This window comes from Eubalaena glacialis, chromosome 7 (genome assembly GCF_028564815.1).
Source record: "Eubalaena glacialis isolate mEubGla1 chromosome 7, mEubGla1.1.hap2.+ XY, whole genome shotgun sequence".
NCBI lineage: Eukaryota > Metazoa > Chordata > Mammalia > Artiodactyla > Balaenidae > Eubalaena > Eubalaena glacialis.
Genome location: NC_083722.1, coordinates 3,778,951 through 3,793,843, shown reverse-complemented (window position 1 = coordinate 3,793,843; position 14,893 = coordinate 3,778,951). Strand labels below are relative to the sequence as shown.

General features: G+C 45.5%; 1 protein-coding gene across 4 annotated transcripts in view; it reads right to left on the bottom strand.

Annotated features, from left to right (window-relative positions):
• The window catches only part of FARS2 (phenylalanyl-tRNA synthetase 2, mitochondrial), a 453,696-nt gene that overhangs the window by 320,296 nt on the left and 118,507 nt on the right, over positions 1-14,893 (bottom strand). For 3 of the 4 annotated variants that reach the window (XM_061194789.1, XM_061194791.1, XM_061194788.1), the window contains exon 5: positions 12,707-12,838. The exons of the other annotated variant lie outside the window; for it this stretch is intronic. In XM_061194789.1, the coding sequence (XP_061050772.1) occupies positions 12,707-12,838 (132 nt within the window). The remainder of the gene's footprint in view (positions 1-12,706; positions 12,839-14,893) is intronic. 4 annotated transcript variants of the gene reach the window in all.

Sequence of the window (14,893 nt, the reverse complement as noted above, 5' to 3'; positions counted from 1 at the left end):
AGGGCCTGGGTTCAATGCCTGGTCAGGGACTAAGATCCCACAAGCCGCGCGGCACGGCCAAAAAAAGAAAAAGAAAAAGAAAAAGAAACTGGAAGGATCCAAAAAGAAAAAGAAAAGCAACAAAAGCAAAATCAGTGAAAGGGAGAGTACACATACACACACATACACGCATACTCGTGAATCAGTTACTCAGAAATAAATTCACATCGTAAATGGACGGCCGTCTTCTTCTGCCCTCCATCCCCTCACCCTCCCAAAGAAATCCTGCTGGCTGTGGTAACCACAGTATGAAGCCCACACTCCTTAACTTTGTAAGCAAAGCCCATCACCCTCCAAGGCCCTCTGGATCCACGCCCACATCTTCTACCCCAATCTCACGGAAATTCTGTCCTCAGGCATTCATTCCACATCTTTTAGAAGCCCTTTGACCTGCTGCGCCCTCTGCCTAGAAGGTCCTACCCCTTCCCTTGCCCTGGCAGAGTCCTAGGCGTCCTTCAACATCAAGGTCAGACAACAGCTCTGCAGGGTCGGTCTCCTGGGATGGCCTCCCCGACAGCACTGGCTGCCGAGCCCCATGCCCCCAGCCTGTTAACCTACCTGGTTCTGGGCTCTGGTGTGACTGGATCCCTCATTAGACCATCAGCTCCTCGGAGGTAGGAGCTCTGCCTTATTCATCTTCACTTGCCCGGCATCTACCTTTCCAACAAATGCTCCCCGCCTCCCTCGCCCTCCCCTCAATAAACAAGTGAGAATGTTTTGTCCTCCAGGGTAACAAGCGCCTTCACCTAACGAGCTGCCCTCGTCAGAATAAGGTCCTGAAGGCAGACAGCATTAGCAGTCAGGAGCGGGCCGTGCCCTCGCGGTTCCGTGCCCTCGCGGTTCCGTGCCCTCGATCGTACCTTCCACACACACCTACAACTGCCTCATCAAACGATTTCAGCTCCTCCCGTGCAAGATGAGGGTATAAGACCACGTGAGCGGTCTGCATGCTTTTCAAGCCACAGAACACTGTGAGGGTCCAATGAGAACTACAATTACTCTCCTTCCAGAACCCCCGCCCCCCAAATGCCCCTACACAAATAGATGCAAGAGCTGACACGTAATTTCAGGAGATTCACAGAGTGAATGACACCTGAAATCACTTCCAGCTTTAACACTCTCCAAAGGATGGAAGGGTTAAAGTGAGGGGAGAAAGGATCTAACACTTTTTGATCATTTACTGAGCACCGGACACTCAGCTAAGCATATTATATGCATTAGTTCATTTATTCTCCATCCCAAACCAGTGAGGTGCACATTATTATTCTCATTTTATAGATTAGGTGCTGGGATTCAGGGACGTTAAGTGATAAATGTATTTGTCCGTGAAGGTATATTTTTCTGGCTTAAAGCTCCCAGTAGTTTCCATAGGGACATTCACATCCTCCCCGTGGTGGTCGAGGGAACCAGTCAGCCGTAGCCAGTAAGCACCAGAAGCAGCGAGTCTGGTCTGCCCCCCAGCTTCTCCCCACGTCACTATTCCAGGCACCACCAAGATGGACACAGAAGGTAAGTGCAACAAACAAGAAGCTCCAACGCCCAGGCCCCTCCACAGCTGGCAGGGAAATAAATAACCAGCCACGGGCAAGGAGGAATGGCTTTGATTAAGGGAACCAGTGAAAGAGTCCCAAACCCAAAGAAAGGGAGCAGCACGAAGACCTTTTCAGGTCTGGTCCCTGAGAGGCCACACAACGGAGGCAGACCCCTTGTCAACCTCGCCGGGAGGCAGACACACTGGGCTCAGAGAGGACCCAGGGGAGGCCCGTCCAAGGAGGGCCAAGCCACAGTCCAGAGCAGGCAAGAGCCACCCCCACCACGTGCATCTCACCCAGGAGGGAATTCAGGTTTCGGAGGGCTGGGAGCCTACACCATCCAGAAGAGCTCTCTTTGAAACAGGAATAAAATGGTACTTCTTCACCCTCGGAGGAGATCTGCCTCCTCTTAAAAAAAAAGCCTGCCTGATGAGAAAGGAGTTATGCTGGTTACTTAGGTAACTGAAGGTACAGAAGGGGGCGGGGCTTGTGGAATCCCCTGGGTCTCTGGAGGGCGTACGGCGGTGAGCACACCCAGAGTTCTGGGTGCCAATGAAGCCCGGGAGAGCTGCACCCAGAACCCTCTGCCCCCGAGTGCGTGCCCTCTTCATGATGCTGAGGACGAGGCCCCAGGCACACGGAGCCTGGTGGGAGCTCCTAGACCCACTCCGTCTGGCTCCTCCCTCCTCCACGGCCTCGTCACGCTCAGTCTAGACTGTTCACCTGGTCTCCTGCCTTTGAACTTGCATTTGTTCGACTCACCCTCAACAGTGATTCAATCTCCCAATCGCGTGCTACCACCTGAAGGGTGAGGCTTAAGGTCTTTATGCTGCCGCCCATGCCCTTCCAGACCTGACGGCTATGGAGGAGCTTTGCAGCCTCCTCTACCTGATTCCCAGGCCCCGGGTTTTCCCCGAGCTCGTACCAGTTGGTCTTTCCAGAACATGCAGTGCTGCCTCCCACTCTGTGTGTCCTGCACAAGCCACGCTCTTTGCCGGGAAAGAGCCCTCTTCACCCGTCACAAAACCTGCTCCCCTTCACCGCTCAGGTCAAGCGCTACGACCCCGGTGAAGCCTTGCCCGTCTGTCGGGGAACCAAACCCTCCTCCAACTGTCATCACAGCCTCACGGACACAGCACATGACCTGCCGTCCCCACCACTGGACCGTGAGCCCCTCAAAGGCAGAAACGACCTCTGTATCTGCAGCACTTCGCGTGGTGCCTGCCGGGCAGATACTTCATAAACGTCTGCTGAAGGAATGGACGGAGACGGGAAAGGCTGATTTAATAAATGGACGCACCAAACAACGGATTTTGAGAGCTTTCCCTTCCTAATGCCTTCAAAGCCCACAAACCCTCAATTTCCAGGATTCTGTAGACAAATAGCCTAAAATATCAAATAAATGTTCTAAATTATGTATACTGATACCAGCTGCTTCCCTTTACATTGAAGGCACTCCTCAAGGTAAAATTTAAGAATATCTCACTAGGCTTCGTCATTACCGCCCCAAACTACACTTCTATTAGCCTCCCAGTTTACCATCAACCCCAGCAGCCAACAGACGAGCCTTTCCCCAGGTGTCCTTCTCGGGATGTGCTCCACAAAAGGGACCTTTTCACAGAGCGATTCCGTGTCCCGTGACTCTGGGAAATCTGCTCGCTCGCCCCAACTGAGAAATAGAGAGAGACATACAGGACCTTTCCCACTCACTATTTTCCACACTTAGTTGAATATCAAATCTTCTTTTTCCTTTAAAAAACCTAATAATACCCAGTGTTCTATGTCATACAATTTGAGAAATGCTACCCTTGGCCAGTTCCTGAATTATGTCCATTAAAAAACACAATCTGAAAATCTGGCCTAACTTTTGTCTAATGACATCACTTCATTTTATCCACAGACATAACAACATGGCCATTTCATGAAGACATTGCTTCCAGCCTAAAATGCAGAAACAAATCTTGAAAAAAATAACTTAGCAGATTGTGTTTATCCCCACAGTACCATAAATAATTCCTAAACTTCAAATTGCCTCTTTGCAAGGGAGAAAATAAAACTGAACCACTGAGTAGCACATCACTACCTGCCTTCAAAGCTGCAGTGATCCCATGAAGCAAGAGTTTCATAAATAGTTTAAATAAAATTCAATTATATGAACATCCTTTTTTATCTTTTTAATAGTCTCAGAGAGTTTCTTTAAGGGGTGTGGGGAAGAAACCTGATTAACTATCCATAGATACCAAAGTCCAGCTGCTATGCAATTTTCCATGTGGTGCTATAAAACAAACCAAAATCCCCTGAGGGCTGTATTAATACTACACATCTCTGGCTTGTTTAAGAGGCCAAATCATGGGATCCAAGAGCTAAAAGGAAATCTGGATGTTATATCATCTAAGACCCTTAGTTTATAGATAAAGAAACTGAGACCCTCAGGACTTGCCCAAGATCTCCAGCACAGTGCATGGCAGGGCCTGGCTGTAGGCAGATCTTCACTCCGAGGGCCTCCTGGATCTTCTTCCTGTTACCTTAGGAGCTGCACTGAGCAGCTAAGGACAGACTAGGCCAAGGGTCAGCCTGGGAAACTAGGGTATTTCCCTCCACATTTACTGTTTAGATGAGCCTGGAGAAAGAATAGTACACATTGGGATGAGGAAATGGGGGTCCACCCACTCATGTGCTCATCATTCATTTTATAATATATATATTGAGTGCTGACTGTGTGCTAGGCATTGTTCTAGGAACTGGGAATACAACAGTGATCAAAACCAAAAAAGGCCCTGCTCTCATGAAGCTTACATTCTAGTGATTCCAGAGTTTTCTACCTGAGACTGATTAAAGACAGACACCTGGAACTAAACCTTTAAACAGGTTATAGTGAGAACATGTTTGCACACGCACACACACACACACACATGATCTTTCATATGTCAGAAGCAATGTCCAAAAACTCCCACAAGGAGGACTTTCCAGATAAATCCCACCCCCAATCCCTGTCTGACTTAGGAAACAATCACCACACACATCAAAATACTGGGAATCTATTTCAATGGCTTCTCTAGGGAGGGAGGAAAGTAGAAAAAGTCAAGCTCTTTTTCAATCATCCTTCTCACTAAGCTAGAAAGGGAGATGGTGAGGAAAAGCATGAAAGAAATAAGTGAATTCTGTGTAATGGTATTGGAGGAGAGAGGCTTAAGCACACTGTGAGCCCCAGGTAAGCTGAGAAAGAATATGCAAGACAGCCACAATGTACATCTTACCAGCCAGCTACTGTGGATGGACAAACCACCACAAATCTCAGCAACCACACGGCTGTGGGCCAGGGCTTCAGCTGGTCCAGACTGGGCTGGCCTTGTGGGTCCAGGGTTGGTTCAGGTCCACTCCACTTGCTTCTTACTGTTCTAGAACCAGCAGGCTGTGCATGTTCATCTCATAACAAAGGCAGAAGCAAAAGAGGGCAAAAGCAACTGCCAAGGACTTTCGAGCCTTTTTTCCTTTATCTGCTAATATCCATTTAGCCAAAGCAGTCAGGTAGCCAAGCCAAAAATTAACAGGGCAGAGAGAGAAGTGTCCTCTTCCCACAGTGCAAAGGGCTTCAAAGTCAGGGGGCAAAGTGCATGGATATAGGGTGGGGGGGTGGCATGGGAATAGTAATAGAGTCTGATGAAAGACATAACCATTTGCAACAATCCAAACTTGCCAAATTTCCATTTCTTTCTAATCTGAACCTTCTATTTGGAAACTCACAAACTACTTCAACAGCTTCAAAATGTCAAAAGCTAATAGCCAATATTTGGATTGTATTATTATTATTATTATTACTATTATTATTATTATTATTATTATTATTAGGGTTACTGCTTCAGGAATGAGGAGATGATAGGAAAAAGGAAAACTAAGTCCACATTGATGGGGGAAGGACAATTGCTTTATATCAGCTAAATATCCAAGACCTCAGACAATGAAAATAAGACACGGGACAGAATCTCTGCTTTCCAGAAGTCTCCCACGTATAGAAATGATGCCACAGACAGTATGTAACACATACTACAGCTATCAAAACATCAGAACTATGTACACGTACCGCAGCTTGAAGCAAGTTACCAAAATCTTTGCCCTTATTACAGTAGCAGAAATACTGGAGGGGATGGCATGGCTTCTAACTAGGATCAGAAAGAACTACAAAATATACCAGGAGACAAATCCAGTTCTGTGCAAACAGTATAACTGGATTCCCCAAGCAAGCTCCAAGTTGCCTTTCCTAGTCAAACAAGAGCATCCCAGAGTCTGCCTTCCCAGCCCCAGGAACTGTCACAGAGGGTGGGACCAGACTCAACAGAACATTAGGAGAGAGAGGGGAGATGTTTGAAAGTCATTAAATACGCAGAATCCCCACGCTGAAAATATGAATGATACAGCAATCACATCAGAGACTTGAACCACTAGAGTCAAGCATGACAAGCAGAAGGGTTATCTTTACAGAACCTGTCAACTTACACCCACTCACATTCCCTGACAAAGTGACTTTTTGGGAGAATGATGTTATATAAAGAAATCTAAAGCTACTCAAGTAAGAAATATAGATATTCCATTCATGAAAGAGCAACTTAAAGAAGAAAAGCCACAAACCTAGAGAATATGATTTTAATATATAAAAATGACAAAAGATTAGTGTTCAAAATAGATGATGAATTCCTACCAATCAATTAAAAAGAGACAAAGAGGTGGGCTTCCCTGGTGGCGCAGTGGTTACGAATCCACCTGCCGAGGCAGAGGACACGGGTTCGAGCCCTGGTCCGGGAAGATCCCACATGCCGCGGAGCAACTAAGCCCGTGAGCCACAACTACTGAGCCTGCGCTCTAGAGCCCGCGAGCCACAACTACTGAAGCCCACGTGCCACAACTACTGAAGCCCGCGCGCCTAGAGCCCGTGCTCCACAGCAAGAGAAGCCACCGCAGTGAGAAGCCCGCACACCACGACGAAGAGTAGTTCTCGCTCGCCGCAACTAGAGGAAGCCCGCGTGCAGCAACGAAGATCCAGCTCAGCCAAAAGTAAATAAATTAATGAATTAACTAATTAAAAAAAAGAAAGACAAAGAGAAAAATGAGCCCTACCCCAAAATGAGCAAAAGAAAAGCTGCATGTGTCAAATAAATTTATAAAAAACGTGATAAACCTCAACAGCAATCAGCTAAATGTAAACGAAACCTCAGCGACAGACTACTCTAAACTCGACCAAAGCAACTGACCAAAGTCAAGCGTCGGCAGAGAGGATGTGGAGCAGCAAGAGCGTCCCTGCAAAGGCTCAAGGCAGAGCGAACTGGCCCAGCTGCTTTGGGAGACAGCCTGGTGACACCAACAAAGCTGAAGCTGCTCCGAAGTGCTGACTTAGCAACTCCACAGCCAAATAAAGTACACCTCAGAGACACTCTCACTCCTGTACGTACAAGACGCACAAAAGTGTGCACGAGTAGCATTTGTTAGCAGCAAAAAAAAAGGGGAAACGGTGAAGTGTCCATTAAAGAATGGATGAATAACTGCAGCATATTCGCCCAGTAGAATTTATGCAGTGAAAAATGAACGAACTAAAACTCTACACATGACAACAGAGATGAACTTCATAGCACTGCATGGAAAACTGAAGTCATGAGAGGATGGGTAGCATGATTCCATTTGTTAAAGCATAAAAGCTGGTGAAAGTTAGCTTGTTTTACAATATGCATAGAAAAACTATAATTAAAATCAAGGTAACAACACAAAATTCAGAATAGTGATTGCTCATAGGAGTGGGGGGAAGGGAAGGTACTAACAGGGAGGGACACAGGGGACTTCAACTGTATCATGGCCTAACTCTGCAGCTGGGTGGGGGACACTGGACTGATTTATATGGTAAAGAACTGGAAGACAGAGAGAGACAGAGACAGAGACGGGCATATAAAGTATCAGCATGAAGTATTTCAATGAAGAAAAATTTTAAGGAAAAAAATTATTTTTTAATTAGGGAGACTTAAGCATGTTATGGCCAAGAGTAAAGAATGAATACAGGAAGAACAAAGTTGGACTAACACTTCCCAATTTCAAAACTTACCACAAAGCTACAGGAATCAAAACAGGGTGGACATGAGGACAGGAACGTAGAACAAAGGAATAGAATTGAGTCCAGAAATAAACCCAAACATGATTTTCGACAGAGGTGCCAAGATCATTCAGTGGCACCATCAGTTAGACCTCCAGTGGTCTAACTGATGGACAGAGCTCCCTCTTCGCATATCCCAAAGCCTCATCTCATGAATGGCACGTAAGCTCATGCTCTAATTACACAGCTTTATCTTCCCTGCCTCACTCCAAGTTTTACAGGGAGAAGTCACGTCTTACCATTTTTTGTATCTTCCTCTTTGTCTAGCACAGTGCCTTACGCAGACAAGATGCTAAGTGTATGAGTGGCGTGTCTGCTTGTATACAGCACAGTGCTGGTACGGTCTTGGTCTGTGCCATCTGGAAGTTCACCAACTTAGATCAGTAACACTGAGCGATATAAATGTGTGTAGAGGCTGTAGAGACTTCTACCAAAGAGGGATAGACTGCAAATAGATTTATTCTTAGATAGGAAAAGCAGCATTAGGTATGCCAACTGGGCATCCAAGCAAAGACAAAGTACATAAGCCCTTGCCAACAGGAACTGAACTTCTTCTAGGGTGCACGCTTCATGTGCGCCTATCACCAGTATTCCACCCTGAGTGCAACCAGGACGAGGGCTTGGCACACTCCTCCCCAGTCCCTCCTCTCCCCACTCTGCCCACCGCGCCTCTGTTACTAATACGGACCACATGGCCCCCTAATCATCCATGTTTACATCTCTGTGCACTGCGCCGTTCTGAAAGGCAAGGACAATGCTTATTTGCTTTTCTATGGCCTTAGAAGTCATTCAAGAAATATTTGACAAACAAATGAACAAAAGAATGATTATTTAAAACTAGAAACCGTTCATGTACGTATTTACAAGGTTTTCCCCAAAGAGTCAAGTTTTAAATTTTAATGAAGAGGTAAAGAAGGCGATTCCGTTTTTAAAGTTATTTTCCACTATGGAGACTTTTCTGCTTCCTGGCCTAGGTATAATCTTCTAAATTTCACAGGGGCTCAATAAATGGTAAATTCCTTCCAGGCATGATTATAGCCTATAGTCACCTGGTGATGGTTTCAGATGTTCCTGCTCCATATTCTACCCGCAGAGACAGCAGCCTGAGTCAGCCCAATGGGAAAGAAGTGTGTCGTATTTGGAGACGTGACTCACTACTGTCCTCAAGGGAAAAACAGTCAGATCATCATGACAGCAGTCACCACCCACGTCATAACTACCAAATCTAAGCAGTCAGAAAGCAATGGCAGGAACTTCCCTGGTAGCGCAGAGGTTAAGAATCCGCCTGCCAATGCAGGGGACACAGGTTCAATCCCTGGTCCAGGAAGATCCCACATGCCGCGGAGCAACTAAGCCCGTGCGCCACAACTACCGAGCCCATGTGCCACAACTACTGAAGCCCGCATGCCTAGAGCCCGTGCTCTGCAACAAGGAAAGCCTCCGCAATGAGAAGCCCATGCACTGCAACAGAGTAGCCCCCACTCGCCGCAACTAGAGAAAGCCCGCGTGAAGCAACGAAGACCCAACGCAGCCAAAATTAAAATAAATAAATTTATTTAAAAAAAAAAAAAAAAGAAAGCAATGGTGAAGGCACTAGAACTTAAAGAAGAAGAAATAAAATTCTCTAAGCTATCCAGAACAGCCTTATCTTATTCTGTGCGCAAAAACACACACACGCCATAGTCAACTTAAATGTGTAATAAAGTGTTTTCATTGCCTGTTCAAATTAGGAATCTAATCTCATGCTTTTAATTAAATGCACTCGATCACAGAGATAATACACACGGGGGATGAGCCCCTCTGCAGGAGTAACGAATAACTACACAACAGAGTTTTGTTTGCTTTTGTTTCATTTGGTTCCAGCTCTTCATTCTATGTTAGGCAGAATCATTTATTTGAAAGGAATTTCTAGCCACTTCAAAATCATGCAATTGACTGTTCAGGTAGCAGAACACAGTAGTTGATTATTGTCGGAAAGATTTGGGCAAGCGGCGCTGCCAGCCATTCGAGCCTGATCACCTTTCTGAGGCTCTGTAAGATGGGGTTAATAACAGCATCCACCCAGAGCCGTGTGGTCAAGGTTAAATGAAAGAAAGCCTCTAGGGCATTTAGTGAGAGGCTGGCACACAGTCAGGGCTCCACTGAGGTCTGCTATTATCACTGCCCCATCAGCCTCTTCGGTTGTCGGTTGTCATTTCAGCATTTAGCGGAACCTCTGAAGGACCATAAAGATGGAGAATTGTAACCATCAATTTTAGCATTTCTTTGAAGTTCTATTTTCAAAGGCAGGGGAGGGGAGGAGAGGGGAGGGAAAAAAATACAGGAGGAAAGACAGCAAGAATGGCAAACTGAACAGAGGCATAAAGTGCCCGGAGCCAGGCTTCCGCCACACCATAGGAACTCAGAAAACAGAAAGTTAGCTGCACTTGCAAATGTTGTCTGTGGTTAGTGACTGCCAGGCACACAGTTGAAGCATCTTAACTACAGACGTCAAAACACATTCGAGTCTGAGAACACGGAGCAGGACTCTGTCATAAGAACTTCAAGTTCAAACAGCAAAGCCCACACGGAACCTCCTTTATAAAAGCATTTCTTCTTCCTCTTCTTTAGTCTCTCTCTCTCTTGCAAGGTATTTAATTTAAATTTTATGTGTACCATTTCCCAACAGATGAAAGCACATCCCACCACCACGGTGAATCTCTCAGACACATTTGCATCTTAGGTGTCTTCTTTTTTTTTCACTTTGCCATTTCCGCCAAGAATCACCTGACACGGCTGATCTAACTGTAGAACAGCAGTCTCATTAATGTGCAATAATGACTTGGAAACCTGTTTCAGAGACTGTATTCAGCCAATTACTGTGTGAATAAACCTCATAAAAACCCATCAAGGATACTGGAAACATAAAAGGAAGCACAATTCCAAGTGACAACTCATATGTGACTCACCCTCCCCCCCGATTTGCTTTCTGAGTTCTGGCCCCTGACATCATGTGCTCCTGGGGGGAAACCTAGGATTCCTGCAAACCTTTTGTCTAAAAAACAAAGCAAAACAAACAAAAACACCACAGAAGTATTTGAAGTTAGTTCCTACTCAAGAAGAGATTAAAGCTTACGTATTTGCTCCCAGTATTTTGTGTTTTCTATTAAAATACATATACATCTCTTTTATTTTCCTGTTTCCTACCACTCTCAATTTTCTTTCTCCCTCTAAAATCATTCACTCAATCCAGAATCATGGATACTAAAATGACCAGGATCAAAGAGGTACTCTAGTTCCAACTGGCTAGAAATTGTTTCTATGATGTGCAGGACAGGCTCTGTTTAAATATTTTCAACTAAGGGGGCTCTCTGTTAATAAATGGCTCTCACCATTCGAAAAAAATGTTTAATAACAACAGAGATTAATTTTTACTGAAAAAATTTTACTACGTGCCAGACCCTGTGCTAAGCACGTCACGTGCATCACCTCCACTAACCCTCGTAAAGAAACTTTGAGGGCGGTGTCGCTGTGCTCATTTAACTATGAGAGGACCGAGACGGGCGAGGTTAAGCAACCTGCCTGAAGACACACAGCTGTCAACTGACAGAACACAAGCTGCTTCAGACACGCAAGCCCAGGCCGCCCAACTTTTACTCACAGGCCCTCGTTTGCGACCTCTCTGCTCCCTCTTCCCCAGGACAGACCTTCAAATATTGGAAGACCATCCGAGGAGCGTGTGGTGCTGTGCTGGGCCAGCTCTCCCGCAAGCCTTGCTTGGCCGAGCGGAGAGGAATCTGAGCTGGCTGGTCCGGGCCTCTGCGGAAGAGGGGTCGGGGAGGCCAGGCCCCAGGTCTCCCAGCCCAGGCAGCACCAGCTCCTGCGTTCACGGCCGCCCCATCTCCCGTCTCAATCCAGCCGCATTCTCTAACCTCACGACCTTACCCATGGTCCATCCGCAGCTCTGGGTCACCAGGAGGGACCGCTCCCCTCCGGTCTATGGTGGGAGGCCCGTGACCAGCCCTGAGCCAGAGCCACCACCCTCCCAGACCACAGAGCGCGTGTCCTTCTACAGGAGGGAGGAGCGGGGGCAGCGGGGAACCGTCGCATCGGGTCCCCTCTGCCTGCTGCTCAGGCAGTGACCCCTCCCCACACGCCCAGTCTCAGCCAGCTTCCCATGGAGGATTTACACTCTGAACAAGTATTTTTAAATTTAAATTCAGATAGTAACTTAAAAAAAAAACCTCACAGCTCTGAAATTAAGTTTAGAGATAATCTTTTTTTTTGGCTGCGCTGCACGGCTTGTGGGATCCTAGTTCCTGGACCAGGGATCGAACCCGGGCCCTCGGCAGTGACAGCATGGAGTCCTAACTGCTGGACCGCGAGGGAATCCCTAGAAATAATCATTATTATTAAGCAATGGTCCTGCAGAGGAGAGCTGGAAAGATCCTTCTCGAGTTCTTACAGAACGGGGAGAATGTCATCAGACCCCCCATTTTCCGCCCTCCCCCCCCAGTCAGGGAGCACTGCCAACGCTGAGGGCGGCAAACCACCAAACATCACAGGCCTGAGTATTTTTATATTGTGTTTTTAGCATATTTATGAAATACCTGCTGAATTTGGTTCCAAATGCAGTAGGAACAAAAAAAGGGATTATATGTTGGCTTTGTTCTTAAATAGTTTGGAAGACAAACCACTCTCCTGGGACACGCATCAAAGGCCTGTGGGCAATTACAAAGCAGCCGATCAACAAATACGAAATCACGAAGTACAAACCAATGCCGGGCGCTGATAAGGAAGAGCTCCAAAACCAAGAGCCTTTGCAAAATTAGACGTGAGAGATGAAGTTCTTCCAGAGTGAAGTGCCAGAGAAAAGTCTGGAGGGCAATACAAGGAGAGAAAGACGGAGGCTAGTCCTACAGGAGTATGTAAACGTGGATGCAAATGAGCCTGTAAATGAAGTTAACTGGGAAGGGAGTGCTCTTTAGGAGAGCCTGTAAATAAACGTTGGATTCTCTTCTACCTGAATTTACCAGTTGCTGTTCCATCACCCCACAGCCAAGAATTTCTAGCCATTCCCCGTGGAAGCTGATCTCCATCTCGAAGGAAGGATGAGTAAAAGGAAAGTAGCAGTCCACCCATCTGATGTCCAGCCCTGCAAAGACACCAAAGAAAATCAGACATGGAGCATTAAAGGCAGTCTTGCCTTTCCTGTGATCAAAGCCACCCTTCGGCTAATGACACCAATTCCTACATTCTGACTAAAATAAATAGCAAACAAATTAATTTGCAACACTTTCAGGGGAGGCAATAAATCTTAAAACTTGTGAAAAACTGGGCATGTCTTTTACAATATGAAAAACACTTTGTGTAGCTCCAGGACCTTCTAAAACCAAATCAATCACCTGCCAAATCCCTGCAACCACCGGGCAGAGGAAAAAATTAGGTCAAGATAATGGGAAAGCAGGTAATTCTGCTAGTTTCTATAAGTGAAAATGACATCTTCTCAGAGTTAAAGAAAAAATACTTTTACTGTTCTTCAAACTTACATATCAACAATATGACTAATTCAGGATAAACTAATCAACTTTCACTTCCATAAATAGATATATTAACTTTTATTAACTTTATAAGAGCTAATAAAAGGTTAAATAAAATAAGATCAGCTAAATTTGAGCAACACATTTTAAAAAGTCAAAACATTTTTTTCTGCAGATGCATGATAAATATACTCACATCCAAGACAAACCAAAAAAGTACATGCTAAATGCCAGGATGAATTTCTCACTATGCAATCATAAATATGTCACTTACAAACAATAATATTATCATTTAACAAAGGAAAAGACTAATGAATTCAAAAAAGTAAAGCCTGCAAAGAGCAGAGGTCACTAAGAAGAGAAGGCAGAATAGGAGGTCACCTAGTAGCCAGATGCCCACTGTGAGGACACCCAGAAGAGCAGGCACTGAATAAAACCAGCAACAAAACTTGCTTCCGTTTATTGAGCACTTACTTCACCTCTACCATTCCCATTTCACAGATAGGCGGAAAAACTATTAGCAAGGTTGTGTGTCCTGCCCATAGGCACACGGCTAGCAGGTGACCAGGCCACACCCGGGGCCGCCCGACTCCAAAACTCCTGCTCCTGACCATTAAAACATAATCCCCTGCCCGTCGAGAAAGATATTTCAAGAATCAAAAGTCACATATGAACAGAGTTATAATACAAAGGAGCCCTTGCTATGCTCAAAATGATATAGGAGAAGGTAGGTTTTTCTTTCATTGTTCTGTTTTAGTTGCATTTATTTTTCTAGATACCTGCTGTCAATGGCAAGTGACAACTGATTTCTGTTTACAGTCGTAATATAATATTTCCCCCTTTTATTATACATGTGGTATAACAGACAAATATTAAACTCCACGTACATACAGTGTACATGGTTGATAAGTGTTGACATACGTATACATCCATGAAACATCACCACAATCAATATCAGGAACATGTCCATTACCCCCCAAAGTTTCCTCACGCCCCTCTGTAATGTTCCCCACCTGCCCATCACCCCCGCCTCTTCTCCTCACCAGCCCCCCATCCCCAGGTACCCACTGACCTCCTCCCTGTCATGACAGACGAGCTGGCATTGCCTAGAACTTTATGAAAATGCAGTCACACAGAATGTATTCTTTTTCTGTCCGGGTTCTTTTACTCGGTGTGATTATTTTAAGAGTCACCCATGTTGCTGTGCATGTCAACAGTTCATTCATTGCCATTACTGAGGAAATTTCGCCAACATTTTTTCTACCCGGGAAAAAAATGTAGATGTTGGGGCAGTGTCTGCAAGTCCCCCGACATTTCTGTACAGAAGCCCCTACGTGCAGACCAGTTGCCTACTTGCCACTGAATTCTGCGAAGAAGGGACCTGGACACCTGTGTGCTCATCCATCTTTGGGACCAATAATCCCCTACCAATATTGTATGAAAAAGCTCCAGAGACAACCCCACTGGCAAACAGAAATGTGTAAAGTGTTGGGATGTATAACTGAGCACAGAGGACGGGCAGACAAAACCATGTTATTCGTTCTTTTTGTAACTCCTGGCAGGTGAGCACAGATCACCTTCTGAGAACAATTTAGAAAAACAAATTCTTTATACATGGCTTTTTATACCTGGATCAAATTTTACCAAAAGCAAGACGAGTTTTCAGGGTT